General features: G+C 47.8%; 1 protein-coding gene across 1 annotated transcript in view; it reads right to left on the bottom strand.

Annotated features, from left to right (window-relative positions):
• GAA (alpha glucosidase) overlaps positions 1-22,208 on the bottom strand; it is a 193,319-nt gene that overhangs the window by 85,345 nt on the left and 85,766 nt on the right. Inside the window, exon 9 of the mRNA XM_082271730.1 lies at positions 14,326-14,436. Within this exon, the coding sequence (XP_082127856.1) occupies positions 14,326-14,436 (111 nt within the window). The remainder of the gene's footprint in view (positions 1-14,325; positions 14,437-22,208) is intronic.

The following is a 22,208-nucleotide window of genomic DNA, read 5'->3' as shown; positions in this document are numbered from 1 at the left end:
AGGGCGTGGCAGCTTCCAAGCCACTTCGGGAAGTATCATGGGCATTAGCCAGCCCACAGTTTCAAGGGTGTTCATGTTGGTCATTAATGCCATAGTGGATATAGTGCCCAATTTTATCCACTGGCCACAGAATGAAAATGAGTGGAATGAAGTCAAGTTGGGTTTCTACCGGCGGGCACACATGCCGCAAATCCTAGGGGCAATCGATGGCACCCACATAGCCATTAGGCCCCCAAGGAGCCACGAAAGTGAATACCGGAACCGCAAGCAGTACCACTCTGTGAACGTCCAATTAGTGTGTGACGCCAAACAGCGCATCATGAGTGTCAACACTGGTCACCCAGGGTCGTGCCATGATTCCAGTATGTTAAGAACAAGTACTCTGTACGAGGTGTTTGAAAGTGGACAAATGCCCGAAGGGTGGCTTATTGGTAAAGTATTTTGTCTTAACAACATAAACTGTAAGATTACATAGACATAGGAATAAGCTACATCGGTGTACACCCTGATTTAAGCAAAGCCTACCTAAAATGGATGTGTTATTAGTTGTCAGGCTGTTCACACACAACCAGATCAGCAGCTTAGCAGCTCACAAAAGAAAGATTTGCAAAGTTGTCTTTGAGTCCAATGAAGGTGGTTAACCAATGTGTAAATGGTGTCCTCTAGCCACCCAAAGAAAACCTACAAATGATTCCAATGGTATTGCCATATCCCCAAAGTACTTTGCATAAGTGAGTCAATATTGGTTTCCTCACTCTAGTTGCAGATATATTCCAGAAGTAAGACCTAGGCTAATGTAATAGGAACAGAATAGGGGCCAAGTTGTAACTTGCAAGAGAAACCCACCACTTTGTGTGTCCTTTTTCCCATTTGTATTAGTGATTTAGGCAGTTAGACAGAGTTGAGATGTTTCATATGATTTTTTGCAAACAGACGAGCAGGTTGTTTAGTAAAATGCCTAATTGTCTCCCATTTTGAGGAGTCATCTAAAGTCACATGATATGAATAACTAATGTATATTTTTCTTATTTTTCAGGGGATGCTGGTTACCCGCAGCTGACGTGGCTGATGGCTCCAATCAGGTACCCCCAGGGCCCAGCAGAGAGGAATTACAACAGGGCCTTGCGGAGAAGCCGGAGTATCATTGAGTTGACCATAGGTCTTCTCAAGTCCCGGTTTCTCTGCTTGGCCCGGCCTGGGGGTGAACTCCTGTACTCTCCTACAAAGGCTTCCAAGATCATCCTGGCGTGCTGCGTGTTGCACAACATGTGCGTTGCCCGGGATGATTCTTGGGAGCTGACGGAGGAGAGGGAGCCAGAGGTCCGTCAGCCGGCGGCCCCCAGGCGGCGGAGCACCGCTGCCGGTATGGCCACCCGGAATACCCTGGTTGCTAGCCACTTTACATGTAAGTACTGTAACCGGTCAAGATAGGGCATGTGTATTAATTAGCTAGTTAGCAGAGGTGCCACTCACAGGGAGACAGAGGGTGATTATCATCTGCCAATGACACTTGCCATTGTAGATAAAGTGTAGTCAACATTGGTAAAATTGTGTTACTTGAGCAAAAACATGCACCTCTAACCATAAACATGTTGGTATTGTGAATAGTGTAAAGGGCTGAGAAGAGCTGGCAGGTGTTTATTTGTGTCTATGCCACCTGTGTAGTTATTGATAACATGAACGGCTGCTTGGTATCTTATGGTGTTGTAATTTTCCAGAACATCAACATCTTGGAATCATGGCACGTACCATGGGAAGCCTGTGGTGATGGGCTGTCTGGCGTCACAGGTGTGTATTCAAATGTTTACATTAATGATTTCTGGTTTGTGTAAGTTGGCATAAAATGTGTTATTTCACTCGTGATGTCGAAATTAAATGAAGTTCAGAATGAAGCAAACAGGCATTAAGATGTGATTTTCATAATGAAATGTCTTATCCTTTGTTTTATTTTTCCAGGAGTGGTACTGCTTGCGGGTGTAGGTGGTAGAAACCCACCTTGATGGACTCCACTCATTTTCTTTTGTGGTCAGTGGATATTTGGTAAGGCACATGGCCAATGACCAACATGAACACCCTGGAACTTCGAAAGTGGCTTGGAAGCTGCCCAGCAACCTTGCCATGCCTGTCCCCTATGAGCTGGTAGAGGTGCAGAATGGATTCTGAACTCTGCCGGAAGTTGTGGAAGACATCAGAATCCCGTAGCCATGGAGCAAAGATCGTGGTCTGGCGCTGTAAAGGCACACGGACTGGAGAGTGACAATATTCTTTTGCTGCATCCCTCCTTCTGCTGTCATTCTCAAATAAATAAATACATTAGAATTGAACATGTGTTTTTTTGTTTTGTGTGGGTGCCTACAGACAAAAGGGCCATCCACACTGTAAGATTTAGAAAAGACTTTATCCTTCCGATTGACATTTTCTATGTAGTGCAAGGGCCTGCCTGATTGCATCCAAATTGAAAGTGTTGAGGTTTGAGCTTCTATTATATGGTTTGGTTAAGTCTACAGGAAAAAGTCTAGACAAATTGTTAGTGTATGGCCCATTAAGCTGCCAAGGCCGGAGTTTTGCACTTTGCATGCTGCTTGTACTGGTGATGTGAGGGGTTGTAATGTAGAGTAGGGATGTGACAGTGTTGTGTTGAGGTGTGAGGCAAATGTAGTGTTGGACTATGAGGGCCTGTGTTGTTGAAATATGGAGAGAGTCCAATATCAGACACCTATGTTTATTGGTCAAGAAATTGTAAGAACCATGGTAAATATGTAAAGAATTGCATCTCGATAAAACTAGGACCACACTCATAAAATCAAAATTGTGTTGTTTCCATTGATGTGCTTGAAATTTGGGTAGGACACCCCCCTCCCCCCCCAAATTCAAGATAGTTTAAAAAAACTGTTTAAAAAAATGAGAGTGAAAAGAGATCCCAAGTGTAGTGATGTGATTTGAACCCATGACGTTGTGAACTGCAGTGAAGTTGCAAAGCACTTAGCTATTGTGCAGAATAAAGCTGTATGGTGGAAAAAAGGGAGTGTGTTAAGGCTAAAAAGCACATATAGCTAAAGAACTAAACATTGTATGGAATGTGGGAAGAAGACCATGGTAAAATTGTGAGGTTTCATCTTGCCCTGAAGTAGGGTAGGGGTTTGGTCACTTGCCTTTGGTACTTTCCTTCATAAGATCGATTCGACACACAGACAAGATCAAAAAAACACTTAAAATGGTGTAAGCTTGCAAGCGCTTCTGAGTGTAACATTATTTAGCAATATATATGATGTAATCCGTTCCATTTTAGCAATATAAACAAAAAAAGAAAATAAAAAAAGTAGGTGGAGATGGTAAGCCTCGAACCTACAGCAGAGGGAGATGAATTACAGACATGTGATGTGTGCACTAATCCACTAGCCCACATCGCTATGTGAAACTGCTATAAGCAGGAAGACATAAGTTTGCGAATTGGCGAAGCCGCGATCGTAAGTGAATCCCGCTGACGGCGGAATTCATTATTGCTGTTTTACTCGCCAATTCGCCGCAGCGCCAGTTAATTGATTTGAACGCGGCGAAACTGAAACACGTCATAGATGTTTGAAGCTGCAGTTTCTTTAAATCCGGCCCCCCATTACACACAGGTGGATTCTATTTATCATCATTAGTCATTTAGGTCAACATTGGATCATTCAGAGATCCTCACTGAACTTCTGGAGAGAGTTTGCTGCACTGAAAGTAAAGGGGCTGAATAATTTTTCAGTTTTTTATTTGTTAACAAAGTTTGAAATATCCAATAAATTTCGTTCCACTTCATGATTGTGTCCCACTTGTTGTTGATTCTTCACAAAAAATTACAGTTTTATATCTTTATGTTTGAAGCCTGAAATGTGGCAAAAGGTCACAAAGTTCAAGGGGGCCGAATACTTTCGCAAGGCACTGTAGATATGTAAAAAACAGCAATTTTCAGAGAATAAAGATAAATACAATGAACTTCAAAACACTAGATGTTTTCAAAATTGAGGTTTAGGAAGACCCTGAAAAGTACTCAGTGGGGATAGGAGTCCAGCTCCACCTCCCTTTTGTCCACGGTCTAGTGGAGGCCAATCTGGGAGAGCAATCAGGGCAGCAGGAGAGGCAGAGTCATATTTTTTAGGCCAAGTTTCAATAACTGAAAAAAGGTTAAAGGAATTGTAGATAAAAAGGTAATGAACAGCAGTAAGCTTGTTTGATACAAAGCAGGTATTCCAGAGGGCACATGAAAAGGGTGGATGGCTCTTGGAAATAGAGAGATAGAAACTACAGAGAGTTGATTATGGCTGTTGCTAGAGGAGAGAAGGTCTTGCAAGCAGGGGTGACAGTGGAGGGCCAGGATTAGAGGAGATATCAACAAAGGTTAGGAGAAGCTGGAAGGTTAGGTAAACAAGATGGGAGCAAGATATGTATGAGCGCACATGTCACACTGCCCTGGAGTGCTCTAAAGAAGAGGGTGGATACCTCAAAAGCTCTTGGCCAGCTGAAATGTGTTATCCAGCTCTGGGTATTACACATTGCGGTTCCATAGCTGTTCTCAGGCTAATGTCTCAGTGATTTTAGATGCTTGTGAATGCAATTAATTTGTATCATTTTAATTTATTTTTAATAAATGGTGCCAAGGTTAATACATGTGGCTGGTGCTTCCTCTTTTTCTCATTTTGCTGTTGAGTGCACATGCCACGCTTCTTAGGTGTGTTTATGTCAGCATGTGGTTCAGTATTTGCAGCTGTGGTGAGTGGAGTAATTTGGTGATTTATATATATATATATATATATATATACACACACGTATATACAGTCAGGTCCATAAATATTGGGACATCGACACAATTCTAATCTTTTTGGCTCTTTACACCACCACAATGGATTTGAAATGAAATAAACAAGATGTGCTTTAACTGCAGACTTTCACCTTTAATTTGAGGGTATTTACATCCAAATCAGGTGAACGGTGTAGGAATTACAACAATTTGTATATGTGCCTCCCACTTTTTAAGGGACCAAAAGTATTGGGACAATTGGTTGCTCAGCTGTTCCATGGCCAGGTGTGTGTTATTCCCACATTATCCCATTTACAAGGAGCAAATAAAAGGTCCAGAGTTCATTTCAAGTGTGCTATTTGCATAATTCTTTCCCTGGGGAAGAAAACACCCTTCACAACAGTTGGCCAGATCAAGAACACTCTCCAGGAGGTAGGTGTGTATGTGTGTCAAAGTCAACAATCAAGAGAAGACTTCACCAGAGTGAATACAGAGGGTTCACCACAAGATGGAAACCATTGGTGAGCCTCAAAAACAGGAAGGCCAGATTAGAGTTTGCCAAACAAAATCTAAAAAAGCCTTCACATTTCTGGAACAACATCCTATGGACAGATGAGACCAAGATCAACTTGTACCAGAGTGATGGGAAGAGAAGAGTATGGAGAAGGAAAGGAACTGCTCATGATCCAAAGCATACCACCTCATCAGTGAAGCATGGTGGTGGTAGTATCATGGCGTGGGCATGTATGGCTGCCAGTGGAACTGGTTCTCTTGTATTTATTGATGATGTGACTGCTGACAAAAGCAGCAGGATGAATTCTGAAGTGTTTCGGGCAATATTATCTGCTCATATTCAGCCAAATGCTATAGAACTCATTGGACAGCAGTTCACAGTAGGGCTGAACGATATTCGATGTAACATCGAATATCGTGCTGCGGGAGTGGGTGATAGACACATCGCCGGATCAGCCGATATTGGGGACTCACAGTGAAGGAAGGTATAGAGAGAAGAATACAGCCCGACCGTCCTGCATGTTAAGTCCGTCCTGCAGCTCTCCTGACTGAGCGGTGAGCAGCGGCACAGGGAACCAATCACGCGTGCCTGCACACCTGATTGGTTCGCTGTGCCGCTACTCACGACGTGATTGGTTCGCTGTGCCGCTACTCACCGCTCGGTCAGGAAGTGACGAACCGGACTCACGGCGCCAATAGGGGAGATTTGGAGACCGCAGGAATGGATGAATACCTACTCGGAAACAGACCCAAAAGTTAGACTGCCGGGAGAGGAACCTCTGAATTAGTGAAGGGATGGAGAAAGGGCCATGACCATCAGATTTATGAGCGGTGGAATACTTCAGAGATGCGGTAAGCAATCTGCTTAAGTCTACATGTTAAGACACATCCACCATCACTACCTGACCGCTGCCTGGATTTCTTACATTATAGAGACTTACTTGATGTGAGCCCTCGCTGTTATACTTCACAGCGTCTCTCCCCGTCATAGCACTGTGGATTCTAGGGTGTACCTACCTGTCAAATCCTCTTCCCTGCTGGTTCTCTCCCTCCCCCACCGTCCACCCCGGATCATCAGGCATCCTGTCAGAAATTACTGATGAAATTTTACTCCTATATTCATTGGTCTCTGTGACCTATTCAAAACTATAGACTGTCCTGAGACTTCGTTGTCCTATTCTATGCTGCCATGAAATGATCTGTGGGGATCCATATAGATTTATATTCATATTTGTTGGAACAACATCTAATTCCTGTGATCCAATAGCTTTTAAAACTACTCAACAAGGCAGTACTAGTGTCTCACTCCTCAATTAGTACTCCTGTGAGTACCTGTGAGTACCTGTGAGTACCTGTGAGTACCTGTGAGTATCTGTGAGTATCTGTGAGTACCTGAGAGTATCTGTGAGTACCTGAGAGTATCTGTGAGTACCTGAGAGTATCTGTGAGTACCTGAGTATCTGTGAGTATCTGTGAGTACCTGTGAGTATCTGTGAGTACCTGTGAGTATCTGTGAGTACCTGTGAGTACCTGAGTATCTGTGAGTATCTGTGAGTATCTGTGAGTATCTGTGAGTACCTGTGAGTACCTGTGAGTACCTGAGTATCTGTGAGTACCTGAGTATCTGTGAGTACCTGTGAGTACCTGAGTATCTGTGAGTACCTGAGTATCTGTGAGTACCTGTTGCTACCTGAGTGTCTGGGAGTACCTATCACTACCTGAGTGTTTTGCGTCTGACCGGGCTGTGCGACTGAGCGTTGTGCGTCTGACCGGGCGGTGCGACTGAGCGTTGTGCATCTGACCGGGCGGTGTGACTGAGCGTTGTGCGTCTGACCGGGCTGTGCGACTCAGTGTTGTGCGTCTGACCGGGCTGTGCGACTCAGTGTTGTGCGTCTGACCGGGCTGTGCGACTCAGTGTTGTGCGTCTGACCGGGCTGTGCGACTCAATGTTTTGCGTCTGACCGGGCTGTGCGACTCAGTGTTTTGCGTCTGACCGGGCTGTGCGACTCAGTGTTTTGCGTCTGACCGGGCTGTGCGACTCAGTGTTTTGCGTCTGACCGGGCTGTGCGACTCAGTGTTTTGCGTCTGACCGGGCTGTGCGACTCAGTGTTTTGCGTCTGACCGGGCTGTGCGACTGAGCGTTGTGCGTCTGACCGGGCTGTGCGACTGAGCGTTGTGCGTCTGACCGGGCTGTGCGACTGAGCGTTGTGCGTCTGACCGGGCTGTGCGACTCAGTGTTGTGCGTCTGACCGGGCTGTGCGACTCAGTGTTGTGCGTCTGACCGGGCGGTGCGACTCAGTGTTTTGCGTCTGACCGGGCTGTGCGACTCAGTGTTGTGCGTCTGACCAGGCTGTGCGACTCAGTGTTGTGCGTCTGACCGGGCTGTGCGACTCAGTGTTGTGCGTCTGACCGGGCTGTGCGACTCAGTGTTGTGCGTCTGACCGGGCTGTGCGACTCAGTGTTGTGCGTCTGACCGGGCTGTGCGACTCAGTGTTGTGCGTCTGACCGGGCTGTGCGACTCAGTGTTGTGCGTCTGACCGGGCTGTGCGACTGAGCGTTGTGCGTCTGACCGGGCTGTGCGACTCAGTGTTGTGCGTCTGACCGGGCTGTGCGACTGAGCGTTGTGCGTCTGACCGGGCTGTGCGACTCGGTGTTGTGCGTCTGACCGGGCTGTGCGACTCGGTGTTGTGCGTCTGACCGGGCTGTGCGACTCGGTGTTGTGCGTCTGACCGGGCTGTGCGACTCGGTGTTGTGCGTCTGACCGGGCTGTGCGACCCGGTGTTGTGCGTCTGACCGGGCTGTGCGACTCGGTGTTGTGCGTCTGACCGGGCTGTGCGACTCGGTGTTGAGCGTCTGACCGGGCTGTGCGACTCGGTGTTGTGCGTCTGACCGGGCTGTGCGACTCGGTGTTGTGCGTCTGACCGGGCTGTGCGACTCTGTGTGGTGCGTCTGACCGGGCTGTGCGACTCAGTGTTGTGCGTCTGACCGCGCTGTGCGACTTAGTGTTGTGCGTCTGACCGGGCTGTGCGACTTAGTGTTGTGCGTCTGACCGGGCTGTGCGACTTAGCGTTGTGCGTCTGACCGGGCTGTGCGACTCAGCGTTGTGCGTCTGACCGGGCTGTGAGATTGTGAGTGTTGGGTGACTGACCGGTGTCAAGTGAGTGTAGCGGAATACCAGAGGGTGAGAAGGTAGCGTTAGGAAGTCAGGAAATAGCCACATAGGATAGACTTAAATCGCTGAATCCCCATTAGATTAGATAGTATGTACAATGCCCGGCGGGTGTGGAGATGCGACTAGGTGTACATCTTGTGATATGTATGCGTTCCTCGGTCATGCGATCGAGGGCGAATACAAATGCGCAAAATGTAAGCACGTTGCTTCCCTGGAAGCTCAGGTCCTGAATCTAGGGAAGCAGCTGGCAACACTGAGACGAATGTCCATACCGGAGGAGAGCCAGGATTGTACCAATCAGGTGCAGACAGGGGCCTGCACAGAGGTGGGCGGAGTATCGGAGGTGCATGCATCAGAGCAGAGTAGAGGGGTGACAGTTAGGAGGGGTAGAAGGGGACAAGTCAAGGAGGCTGATCCTGGGCTGGAGCACCCCAATAGATACGCCCCGTTGTGTGATGTTGGGGAAACCAGTCAGGGACCAGCATTGCTGGAGCAGAGCGACGCCCCTAGCTGCCAGGGGAAGAACTCCTCCAGTGAGGCCGAGAGAAAGGGAAAGGAAAGACAGGTGCTGGTGGTAGGGGACTCAATTATTAGAAGGACAGACAGTGTAATCTGTGACAAAGACCGTGTGCGCCGAACAGTCTGTTGTTTGCCGGGCGCTCGGGTTCGGCACATCGCGGATCGGGTGAACAGATTATTGGGTGGGGCTGGGGAAGACCCAGCTGTCATGGTACACGTGGGTACCAATGACATAGGCAGAGGAAGACGGAGAGTCCTAAACGATTTCAGGGACTTAGGCGCTAAGTTGAGGACTAGGACCTCCAAGGTAGTATTTTCCGAAATACTACCTGTACCTCGAGCCACACCAGAGAGGCAGCGGGAGATTAGGGAAGTTAACGAGTGGCTGAGGAGCTGGTGTAGTAAGGAGGGTTTCGGGTTCCTGGAGAACTGGGCCGACTTCTCAGTCGGTCACCGGCTCTTTGGTAGGGACGGATTGCACCTAAATGGGGTGGGTGCAGCCGTACTGGGTGAGAGGATGGCCAAAAAGTTAGAGGGGCTTTTAAACTAGGGAATGGGGGGGAGGGTACAGATGTAGAATTAGCCAGTGGAAAGCAAGTTTCAGAGGGCAGAAATGGGGGCATTAGCGGTAGGGTGTTCGGAGCTCCTAAACCCAGGGTGGGTACGGGGAAAAATCAAGAGAGCAGCCTAAAAACATCAAAATTACGAGGCTTATATACCAATGCCAGAAGCCTGGCCAACAAGATGGGAGAGCTGGAGCTGCTGATGTTTGAGGAGGACTTAGATTTTGTGGGGATAACTGAGACTTGGTTTGACAGCTCTCATGACTGGATGGCGACCATTCAGGGGTATTCCCTTTATCGCAGAGATAGAGAGGGTAAAAAAGGGGGAGGGGTATGTTTGTATATTAAGAACAGTATACAGGTAAATATGAGGGATGATATTAATAATGGAGCTATGGATGAGGCAGAATCCCTATGGGTAGAGCTTCAAAGGGAAGGCACGGTGGGGAAGGTAATATTGGGCATATGCTATAGGCCCCCAAACCAGAGGGAGGAGGGGGAGGCAGACCTCCTTTTACAGATAGGATTGGCAGCAAGGATGGGAAATGTCATTATAATGGGGGACTTTAATTATCCAGATATAGACTGGGCAGAAGGAACCGCGCATTCAGCCAAGGCTCGGCAGTTCCTAAATGTTTTGCAGGACAATTTCATGGGTCAGATGGTGAATGCACCGACAAGAAACAATGCGGTACTTGACCTACTGATTACCAACAATACAGACCTGATCACGGATATAGAAATACGGGACAACTTAGGGAACAGTGACCATAGGTCAATTGGTTTCAGTATTAATTACAGTAATAGGAAACACAAGGGTAATATAAGAACACTGAATTTCAAAAGAGCCAATTTCCCTAAACTGCGCTCACTGCTAGAAAATATCAAATGGGATAGAACCCTGGGAACAAAGAACACGGAGGAAAAATGGGAGTGCTTCAAGAGCATACTTAACAAGGGGGTGGGCCAGTGCATTCCACTGGGAAATAAATTTAAAAGAGCAAAACTAAACCCTGGGTGGCTAAACTCCAACATTAAAATGTATATTAGAGCTAAAGAAAAGGCCTTCAAAAAATACAAGACTGAGGGGTCATTGGCAGCATTTAAGCACTACAAAGAGTGCAATAAGAAATGTAAAGATGAAATCAGGGCGGCTAAAATAGAACACGAGAGACATATAGCGGAAGAGAGTAAAAAGAACCCCAAGAAATTCTTTAAGTATATAAACAGTAAGAAAGCAAGGCCAGAACACATTGGCCCCATAAAAGATGATAAAGGAAAAATGGCCACTGAGGACAGAGAAAAGGCGGAAGTGTTAAATAATTTCTTTTCTTCAGTCTTCACAAAGGAATCGGGGGGCTACATGAACCCCGCTTGTAAGGCCGAACTAAATAATACACCTCAGGAAGTGCCGCCATGGCTAACAGAGGATAGACTTAGAGGTAAACTAGAGAAACTTAACATAAATAAATCCCCGGGACCGGATGGCTTGCACCCAAGGGTTACATAGAAACATAGAAACATAGAATGTGTCGGCAGATAAGAACCATTTGGCCCATCTAGTCTGCCCAATATATCTGAATCCTATGAATAGTCCCTGGCCCTATCTTATATGAAGGATAGCCTTATGCCTATCCCATGCATGCTTAAACTCCTTCACTGTATTTGCAGCTACCACTTCTGCAGGAAGGTTATTCCATGCATCCACTACTCTCTCAGTAAAGTAATACTTCCTCATATTACTTTTAAACCCTTGCCCCTCTAATTTAAAACTGTGTCCTCTTGTGGTAGTTTTTCTTCTTTTAAATATGCTCTCCTCCTTTACCGAGTTGATTCCCTTTATGTATTTAAAAGTTTCTATCATATCCCCTCTGTCTCTTCTTTCTTCTTTCTTCTAAATGAGCTCAGTCAGGTGATTGCCAGACCATTATTCTTGATCTTTAAGGATAGTTTACAGACAGGTATGGTGCCAGCTGATTGGAAAAAAGCCAACGTGGTACCAATATTTAAGAAGGGGCCGAGATATATCCCGGGTAACTATAGGCCGGTCAGCCTAACATCTGTAGTCTGCAAAATTTTGGAGGGGATGATAAGGGACCACATACAAGACTTTAGTAATGAAAACGGTATTATAAGTAGTAATCAGCATGGATTCATGAAAAATCGTTCATGCCAAACCAATCTATTAACCTTCTACGATGAAGTGAGCTGCCACTTAGATAAAGGAAAGCCTGTGGATGTGGTGTATCTGGACTTTGCAAAAGCCTTTGACACCGTTCCCCACAAACGCTTACTGTACAAACTAAGGAAGATAGGTATGGACCATAAGGTGAGTACCTGGATAGAGAACTGGCTCCAGGGGAGAGTCCAGAGGGTGGTGATTAATGGGGAGTACTCGGATTGGGCGGGTGTGGAAAGTGGGGTCCCCCAGGGTTCTGTCCTGGGACCAATCCTGTTTAATTTATTCATAAATGATCTAGAGGAGGGGATATCTAGTACAATCTCAGTATTTGCAGATGATACTAAATTAGGCATGCCAATATCTTCTATGCAGGATGTGGAAATCTTGCAAGCAGACCTGAACAAAATAACGGGGTGGGCAACTACATGGCAGATGAGATTTAATGTAGAAAAATGTAAAGTAATGCACTTGGGTGCCAGAAACCAGAAAGCAAGCTACTCACTAGGGGGGGAACCTCTGGGTGAGTCTAGGATGGAAAGGGACCTGGGGGTACTGGTAGACAACAGGCTTGGAAGTGGCATGCAATGCCAAGCCGCTGCAAGCAAAGCCAACAGAATACTGGGTTGTATAAAAAAGGGGATTCACTCCAGAAATAAAGAGATTATTCTTCCACTCTACAAGACTCTGGTCCGGCCACATCTGGAGTATGCTGTCCAGTTCTGGGCACCGGTCCTCAGGAAGGATGTGCTGGAACTGGAGAAAGTCCAGAGAAGGGCAACAAAAATAATTAGGGGAATGGAGGACATCGGCTATGAGGAAAGACTACAAGCACTGAACCTATTCTCTCTGGAGAAGAGACGCTTGAGGGGGGATATGATATCAATGTACAAATACTGTACTGGCGACCCGAGCATAAGGAACAAACTATTTAGAGTAAGGGAATACAATAAGACACGTGGCCACTCACTAAAACTAGAGGAAAGGCGGTTTAACCTTAAAGTGCGTAAAGGGTTCTTCACTGTAAGAGCGGTAAGGATGTGGAATTCTCTTCCGCAAGCAGTCGTATCAGCGGGGAGCATTGATAGTTTCAAAAAACTATTGGATGGACACCTTAAAGACCACAACATACAGGGGTATACAATGTACGGTTAAAAGCAAACACACACACATAGGTTGAACTGGATGGACTTGTGTCTTTTTTCAGCCTCACTAACTATGTAACTATGTAATTAGAGACTTCTCCTTGATTCAACCTGACAACTGCAGGAAGTCATATGATTATATATATCTCCAATACCGTTTTGAAATATACGGGCATGTGTGTCTACACACTGGATTTTGCTGGCTTCACCAAAACTACACAATTTTAGATCATTGTGATCATCTTATTAACCTGCAGTTCCCTACATTACCATTAACCCTGGCCTGCCCTGTATGGTGCAACTGCAATGACATTTAGAAGAAGGCAGCTGCTGCACTACTTCCCAAATCCTACTACAGTAACATTAACCCTGGCTGGCCCTGTAGTACAATCAGAAGAAGGCTGCTGCACTGAATCCCTACAGTAACATTAACCCTGTATTTATCCTGGATTGATGGCTCTCTCAATATCGCAATATATATCGTTGGGAAAAAAAATATCGCAATGTACTTTTTTTCCAATATTGTGCAGCCCTAGTTTACAGTGCAGATGGACAATGACCCGAAGCATACTGCTAAAGCAACCAAAGAGTTTTTTTAAGGGAAAGAAGTGGAATGTTATGCAATTGCCAAGTCAATCACCTGACCTGAATCCTATTTAGCATACATTTCACTTCCTGAAGACAAAACTGAAGGGAAAATGCCCCAAGAACAAGCAGGAACTGAAGATAGTTGCAGTAGAGGCCTGGCAGAGCATCACCAGGGATGTAACCCAGCGTCTGGTGATGTCTATGTGTTCCAGACTTCAGGCTGTAATTGACTGCAAAGGATTTGCAACCAAGTATTAAAAAGTGAAATTTTGATTTATGATTGTTAATCTGTCCCATTACTTTTGGTCCCTTAAAAAGTGGGAGGCACATATACAAACTGTTGTAATTCCTACACCGTTTGTTTAATTTCAAATCCATTGTGGTGGTGTATAGAGCCAAAAAGATTAGAATTGTGTTGATGTCCCAATATTTATGGACCGGACTATATATGCTGTGAGGTAAAGATGAGGGGCAAAGTAATGAGAATTTAAGGATAGGGGACACTAATGTGAGAAGGAAGGGTAGAGAAAGCATAGCACAAGAAGGAGGTAGAAGGAAATGGACATAGGGGGATGGCGCAGAGAAGTATTTATCAATTAATCAATTAAGAACAGATAAGAGACACTAAATTTTCAAAACAAGGCCAGCCACATACATAGGCTACAGTCACAAAAGATAATTGTCTGACCACACAAGGCATTAGGAGGTGAATCCATCTTCATAACTATAGACACATTTAACAGTTGTTCGATAGCATTTACTACAGAGCATTTGTTAGTAAGTTGTTAGTTAACATGGATATTCACAAGCATTTGAGAAACATGTAATGACCCTGTCCACAGAAAGAAATCCTCAAAAATCATATATCGTACCTTGCCGACAAGAGGTTGGCCAGTCTCATTAGTGATAAACACCCCTCTCTTCAGTCCATCGTCATAAGGTGGATAACTTCCAGGGGGGCTTGAACTGCTGATAGCTGGGTCCTAAAAATGAGCATGATGGGGTTTAAAATGTAACTAAGAATCCTCTGGAATTCATAAACCACTTCAACTATAACAATTAAGACAATCTCTAGCCAAAACCTTTTTTAATAGGTTTGTTTTTCTATAAAAGTTTGTAAAATTAATCAAAGGCAGCTGGATTTTTTCCCTGTTTATTGGGAGACATTTCACTTAATTTCCTGTCCCACATACACAAGAGGAAGTAAATAAATATTCCCCTGGACAATTGTCACTGAAATAGGAGTTGCTATTGGAAAATGTCCTTTTGCCCCCTGTTCAGGTGGCAACTAAAAAAAAAATAATTTGGACTTTCCTGTAAATTCCACATCTTGGAGTAGAGTGCATGGCACTATTGCTTCTGAAAATACCACTTTCTCCATCTTTTTTTACTTTTCAATAGACTAATGAAAGCACGGAGCTACCTTTCACTAAGGCTAAACTATCATTTAGAATTTTGTCCTACCTGTAAATTCTGAATCTTGAAGTTTAATACAGGGCACAGGCTGGATAGTCAAAGACCCTGGGTTACAGCTGCTACCTTCTGGTAATTGGACACTAGCAAAGATTTGGACATGCGCTCCTAATCATATCCCTATAATTCTACCCCATTCCGTGAGACCTCAGTTTTTTAGCAAGCAATACAGTGTGACAAAGTGTCACGGAACCATGAACCAGACGTACAACAACAGATAAGTGAAAATAAGAAGGCTTTATTGAAAATCAAGCTGTAAAGCAAAAGTCCAAAACGGATGGCAAAACCGAAGCAGAGTCTTTGCGAAGCCAGAGGTCAGGAGCCAGGAGGGTAGTCAGACGAAGCCGGAATCAGGAGCCAGCAGGGTAGTCAGACGAAGCCAGGATCAGAAACCAGCAGGGTAGTCAGACGAAGCCAGGATCAGGAACCAGCAGGGTAGTCAGACGAAGCCAGGATCAGGAACCAGCAGGGTAATCAGACGAAGCCAGGATCAGGAACCAGAAGCAGCAGCAGTCTTAGAAGCATGTGAACACAGGAGGACCAAGCAAGGAACTGAAGCCACAGACCTCCTATATATATGAGCTAGGCATCCAGCTCCTCCCAGAGGGAAGGAGGAGCCGCAGAGTGGGAGGCTACAAGAAACCCAGAAACCAAGATGGCCGCCAGCACATGTCAAACGAAGGAGAACAGCAAGAAGGTAAGACCATGACAGTACCTCCCCCTCAAGGGCCCCTCCTCCACGGAGTAAAGAACGGTTTCTGAGGGAAGCGTGCGTGGAAGGCACAGAGCAAGGCAGGAGCATGGACATCTGCGGAGGGAACCCAGGAACGCTCCTCTGGACCATAACCACGCCAATGAACCAAAAACTGCACCGACCGCGGACCAGGCGTGAGTCCAGGATATTGCTCACCTCATACTCCTCACGATTGCCCACTTGGACCGGACGAGGCCGAGGAACCGAGGAAGTGAAACGATTACACACCAGTGGCTTCAACAGGGAGACATGAAACACGTTGGAGATCCGCATGCCAGGAGGAAGCGCAAGGGCATAGGCTACCGGGTTTACCCTGCGAAGCACTCGGAAGGGACCAACAAAGCGAGGCGCCAGCTTGGGAGTGGGCACTCGAAGGTTGAGGTTGCGGGTGGACAACCATACACGGTCTCCGGCCTGGTAGGAAGGAGCAGGCGCTCGTCTGCGATCAGCCTGGAGTTTCTGGCGCTGCGCAGAGACCTCAAGGGACTTCTGGATCTGTACCCAAGAAGCACGTAGGACGGAAAGGTGATCCTCCACAGCCGGAATATCCTGGGGAGAGAATACCTCCGGTAACACGGCAGGTTGGAACCCATAATTGGCCATGAAGGGAGACGTCCCAGAGGAAGAGTTCACCGCCGTGTTCCTGGCAAACTCAGCCCAAGGCAGGAGGTCAACCCAATTGTCTTGGTGATCGGAGACATAGCAACGAAGGAATTGCTCCAAGGCCTGATTGGATCGTTCTGCGGCCCCATTGGACTGAGGGTGGTAGGCCGAGGAGAAGGAGAGATGAATCCCCAACTGGGAGCAAAAGGCGCGCCAGAACCTGGACACAAACTGACTCCCCCGATCCGACACAATCTCCTTGGGCAAACCGTGCAACCGGAAAACCTCCCTGGCAAAAATCGTGGCCAACTCCTGTGCAGAGGGTAACTTCTTGAGAGGAACACAGTGGCACATTTTGGAAAACCGATCCACAATCATGAGAATGACCGTATGGCCTCGGGATGCAGGGAGGTCCACAATGAAATCCATCCCCAGGTGTGACCATGGGCGCTCCCCGGTGGCTATGGGTTGCAGAAGGCCCAACGGAAGGTGCCGAGGGGACTTACTCTGGGCACAAACGGAGCATGCCGCTACATATTCGGCGATGTCGGAACGTAGGGAAGGCCACCAGAACAGACGTGAAACAGCCCAGGACAGCTGATTCTTTCCAGGATGCCCACGCGGTCTTGGAGTTATTGTAGGTTCGCAACAACCGAGTGCGCAACTCCTCAGGCACAAAACATCTGCCGTTGGGTCTCCCAGAGGGAGCACCAGATTGAGCCGCCAAAATCTGCTCACCCAGGGGAGAGGTCAGGCTGGTGCGAATGGCGGCCAGGATCTGATTCGGAGGTATGACCGAAGTCGGAATCGACTCCTCCCTGGACAGGTCGGAGTACTGCCGTGATAAGGCATCCGCCCTGATGTTCTTGGAACCGGGTAGGTAGGAGACCACGTAATTAAAACGTGACAAGAACAGAGCCCATCTGGCCTGACGTGGTGTCAATCTCTTGGCCTCAGAAAGGTAGGTCAGATTCTTGTGGTCCGTCAGGATGAGAACCGGAACCACCGAACCCTCGAGCAAGTGCCTCCATTCTTTAAGGGCCTGCACGATGGCCAATAACTCCCTGTCACCAATCTGATTTGCACTCCGCGGAAGACAGTTTCCGGGAGTAAAACCCACAAGGAAGCAGAGGACCCTCTGGTGTTCTACGCTGAGACAGAAGGGCGCCTACTCCCATCTCAGACGCGTCCACCTCGAGGACAAAGGGCAACCCAGGGTTGGGATGCGACAGAATCGGAGCCGACACAAAGGCGGACTTTAGAGCCTCAAAAGCTCGGATGGCCTCGAGCGGCCAGACCTGGGAATTACTGCCCTTCCTGGTCAGATCCGTGAGAGGCTTGGCTAGCATGGAAAAGTCCCTGATGAACTTCCGATAATAATTGGCGAAGCCCAAAAAGCGCTGCAGGGAGCGAAGACCACTGGGCTGGGGCCACTGTAAGACAGCCGAAACCTTCTCAGGATCCATGGAGAACCCCTCAGTGGAAATGATGTAACCTAAGAAGGTTACCTGGGATCGGTGAAATTCGCATTTCTCAAGCTTACCGAACAGCTTGTTCTCTCGTAACCGTTGCAACACTCGTCTGACATCCAGAATGTGGGTCTCCATGGACTCAGAATATACCAAGATGTCATCCAAATAGACCACCACACACTGCTGCAACAGGTCACGGAAAACATCGTTGATGAATTCCTGAAAGACTGCGGGCGCATTGCACAACCCAAAGGGCATAACCAAGGATTCATAATGACCGGTCCTGGTGTTAAACGCGGTCTTCCACTCATCGCCCGCCTTGATCCTTACGAGGTTATATGCCGCCCTCAGGTCGAGTTTGGTAAAGACCGTGGCCCCTTTAAGGCGATCGAACAGCTCGGAAATCAAGGGTATCGGGTAAGCGTTCTTGATCGTGATGCGATTGAGACCCCTGTAATCGATGCAAGGCCTCAACTCACCGCCCTTCTTTTTCACAAAGAAAAATCCAGCCCCTGCCGGGGACGAGGATTTGCGAATGTGTCCGCGTGAAAGCGCCTCCTTCACGTACTCCTCCATGGCCTCATTCTCCGCTACAGACAGTGGATAGACCTTGCCACGAGGAGGAACGGCACCAGGTTGTAACTCGATGGCACAATCGTATGGGCGGTGCGGAGGGAGGGCAACCGCGCGCACCTTATCGAATACATCCCGATACTCCTCGTATTCAGGAGGCAACAGAGAGTCCGAGGAAGTACACAGCAACTTGACAGGCCCATGGATGCAACTAGCCCCACACTGCGGTGACCACGAGAGGATCTCGGCCGATCTCCAATCGAAAGTCGGATTATGCTTCTGGAGCCAGGGGTACCCCAAGACCACCGAGTAGTGTGGAGACGAAATAACCTGGAAGCAGACCGACTCTCTGTGAACGGCACCAATGGCTATCCCCACTGGAAGGGTCTCATGAGTCACGTGTGGCGGCAGAAGGGGTCTGCCGTCTATCGCCTCAAGAGCCAGTGGGGAACCTCGGGCCTGCAGAGGAATGGAATTGGCGGCAGCGAACACACTATCAATGAACAAACCACCAGCACCAGAGTCTACCAACGCCTGGGTCGTCACTGAGCCCCCGACCCAGGAGAGGACAACAGTGATCAGTGGTTTGTCAACACGGGAAACCGGGGACGAGGAGACTCCACCCAAGATCTGCCCCCGACAGGATCTCAGGTGCGAGCGTTTCCCGGACGGTTCGGACATGCCAACCGAAAATGCCCACCGAGACCACAGTACATGCATCGGCCCTCGCGTCTCCGGAGTACCCTCTCCCCCTCGGACAGGCGAGCAAAGCCCAGCTGCATGGGTTCATCCCCAGCCAAGTCATCCCCAGGAGGCGTGGGAGGAGAGGGAGGCACGGGTGGGACAGCAAAGGTAGGCGCCAATCTGTTAGGAGGCCTCCGCAGACTCTCCTTAAAGGAAGGTCTCTCCCTGAGTCTGGTGTCAATCAAAATCAGGAAAGAAATAAGAGACTCAAGCTCCACTGGTAGGTCCTTAGCTGCAACCTCATCCTTCAAGGCATCCGAGAGACCATGAGAGAAAGCAGCGACCAGAGCCTCATTATTCCAGCCCACCTCTGCTGCCAGGGTACGAAAGTCAATGGCGTATTCAGCTACGGATCGTGAACCCTGTCTGATGGACATAAGGAGCTTCGCAGCAGAGGCAGCACGAGCCGGCACATCGAATACCCTCCGAAGAGAAGCAACAAAACCGGAAAACTCGGCAACCACCGGATTGTTGTTCTCCCATAAAGGGCTGGCCCAGGCCAAGGCCTTGTCCGAGAGCAGCGAAATTAAGAAGCCCACCTTTGATCTCTCAGTAGGAAAGGCATGTGGCAGCAACACGAAGTAAATGCCCACCTGGTTGAGGAAACCTCGGCACTGAGTTGGCTCTCCCCCAAAGCGCTGTGGAAGGGGGGCAGAACCGGTCATACCCCGAAACACCGCAGGCGCAACAACAGGTGTCGGGGTAGACTCTGGCGCAACAACCGGAGCGGCAGTAGGAGCGGGCCCAGGAGTGACAACCGACCCATCGGCAACGGGAGCGAAATGAGCCATGCGTTCAAGCAGGATTTGCAACGCCACGGCGAACTGACCCAACAGGTGATCCTGCTGATCAAGTCTGGCAACCAGCGTGGGTAGCGAGGATGGCCCTGTACCGTCAGAATTCATGGCTTGGTCCTAATGTCACGGAACCATGAACCAGACGTACAACAACAGATAAGTGAAAATAAGAAGGCTTTATTGAAAATCAAGCTGTAAAGCAAAAGTCCAAAACGGATGGCAAAACCGAAGCAGAGTCTTTGCGAAGCCAGAGGTCAGGAGCCAGGAGGGTAGTCAGACGAAGCCGGAATCAGGAGCCAGCAGGGTAGTCAGACGAAGCCAGGATCAGGAACCAGCAGGGTAGTCAGACGAAGCCAGGATCAGGAACCAGCAGGGTAGTCAGACGAAGCCAGGATCAGGAACCAGCAGGGTAATCAGACGAAGCCAGGATCAGGAACCAGAAGCAGCAGCAGTCTTAGAAGCATGTGAACACAGGAGGACCAAGCAAGGAACTGAAGCCACAGACCTCCTATATATATGAGCTAGGCATCCAGCTCCTCCCAGAGGGAAGGAGGAGCCGCAGAGTGGGAGGCTACAAGAAACCCAGAAACCAAGATGGCCGCCAGCACATGTCAAACGAAGGAGAACAGCAAGAAGGTAAGACCATGACACAAAGGAACAGAGGGGAAGGTGGCCTGTGTCCTATACTGTACTGTATATGGAATTTTCAGGTGTCAAAATACATTTTATCTTAATTGTACAGTCAACATAGGCTGGATATTCATGGACTCTGGGGGATCCCCAAGCAATAAATCTGAGAGGTGGGCAATACCAAGGCAAACAAACCATGTCAATGAACCCAACAAAACAGACAATGTTTGAATACTCTGGAAACCCCCCCCCCCCCCCCAATCAGGTGGAGTGAGCATGCAAGGGTACCTTTAGAGCAAGGGTCTCAAGCTGGCGGCCCTCCAACTGTTGTAGAACTACAAGTCCCATCATGCCTCTGCTTATGAGAGTCATGCTTGTAACAGTCAGCCTTGCAATGCCTCATCTGCATTGCAGTTCTGCAACAGCTGGAGGGCCACCAGTTTGAGACCCCTGCTTTTGAGTGTAACTCCTACAATGAGTTGCCTTATCCATCTATTAGTAGTGGACATTGATGCAGAGTATCCTTTTCAAGACCTTGTTAGTAAGACAAAAAGAGTCTGTTTTCTGGATAGTGGCTTTTAGATTTCGATTTTTTTTATATTTCTGGCAACGTCCAAACAATGGAGAGCAATTTCCTTGGGATGCTTAGAAATGGGGCACAAGGAAGGTGAGACTAAGGCCTTCTTTAAGATGGAATGCTGTTACCATATTAGGTAGGAAGGAATTCAGATACATACTCTGGATAGAGGGAGTGGAAGCACACTTGTGGCCTCTGCATTCTGAGTCAGCTATCATGGCTGCTATATTTACGATAAACTCAGGCATTTTAGCTTAGCATTCTTCCCTAGATAAAATTGAGGAGTCACCTCTGAAGATGTTTAGACACAAAGGAAAGCTGCGACTCGGCAAAGGACAGTGATACTGGCTATCAGTGTCAGCTCCTATAGAGGGGACACTACAAGCCCCCCCAGCACTGTCAGCAGGTCATAAGCTAGTTAAACCGCCATAACTGCTGCCCTTACACTTTTGACCTCCCAAACTTCTTGTACAAAGAGAGAGATTGCCGACAACTGCATTTACAAAATTTGTGCCAGAGTAGGAAAGAATAATGCTGCCTCCGATAAGGTCACTATAGGGCAGCAAGGATCCCAGGTAAGGCCCAGAGGATTGTAGGATTTATGTAGGTGTAGGGGGGATGGTGAGAAGGCAAAAAGAAAAGTGGTGCGTGTATAGAGGGGATGAGAGCAGAACCACTTGGAAGCTGCTTGAGTAGTCATTTTTAAAATTGGTGAAGCTCCCTTTCCCAACACTGGCTGTGTGACTGTGTCACAGCTTGAGCCCAGAATATTAAACTCTTAGGGAAAACCAGTAATGTAAGCACCAACATAAGCTCCCTGTAATATGTGGGCAAATGTGCTATTCACCTGTAGCTGTGGACTAGCAGGGGCCCTGCAGCACCCCCCATTGGTACATCTATGGATATAGTGGCAGGAATCCAGGTAGCATGCAGTTTTTGCCAGTCTTCACCCATCTAGCAGGCAGAGTCCCCAACGGTTCTTCAGGAACAGGGCTCCAACATGGATGCACAGTGGCCCTGGATCTATAAGGCGCTCTGCGGCTGACAACACATTTCACGGTATTCACCCAAGCAAGCGCCTAAAACAGAATTCCGTGCACAAAGACACATTACAGGCTCATTTCATCTCGGG

This window comes from Pelophylax lessonae (genome assembly GCF_965119305.1).
Source record: "Pelophylax lessonae genome assembly, chromosome: 11".
Lineage (NCBI taxonomy): Eukaryota > Metazoa > Chordata > Amphibia > Anura > Ranidae > Pelophylax > Pelophylax lessonae.
This window is presented reverse-complemented; position numbering and strand designations above follow the sequence as displayed.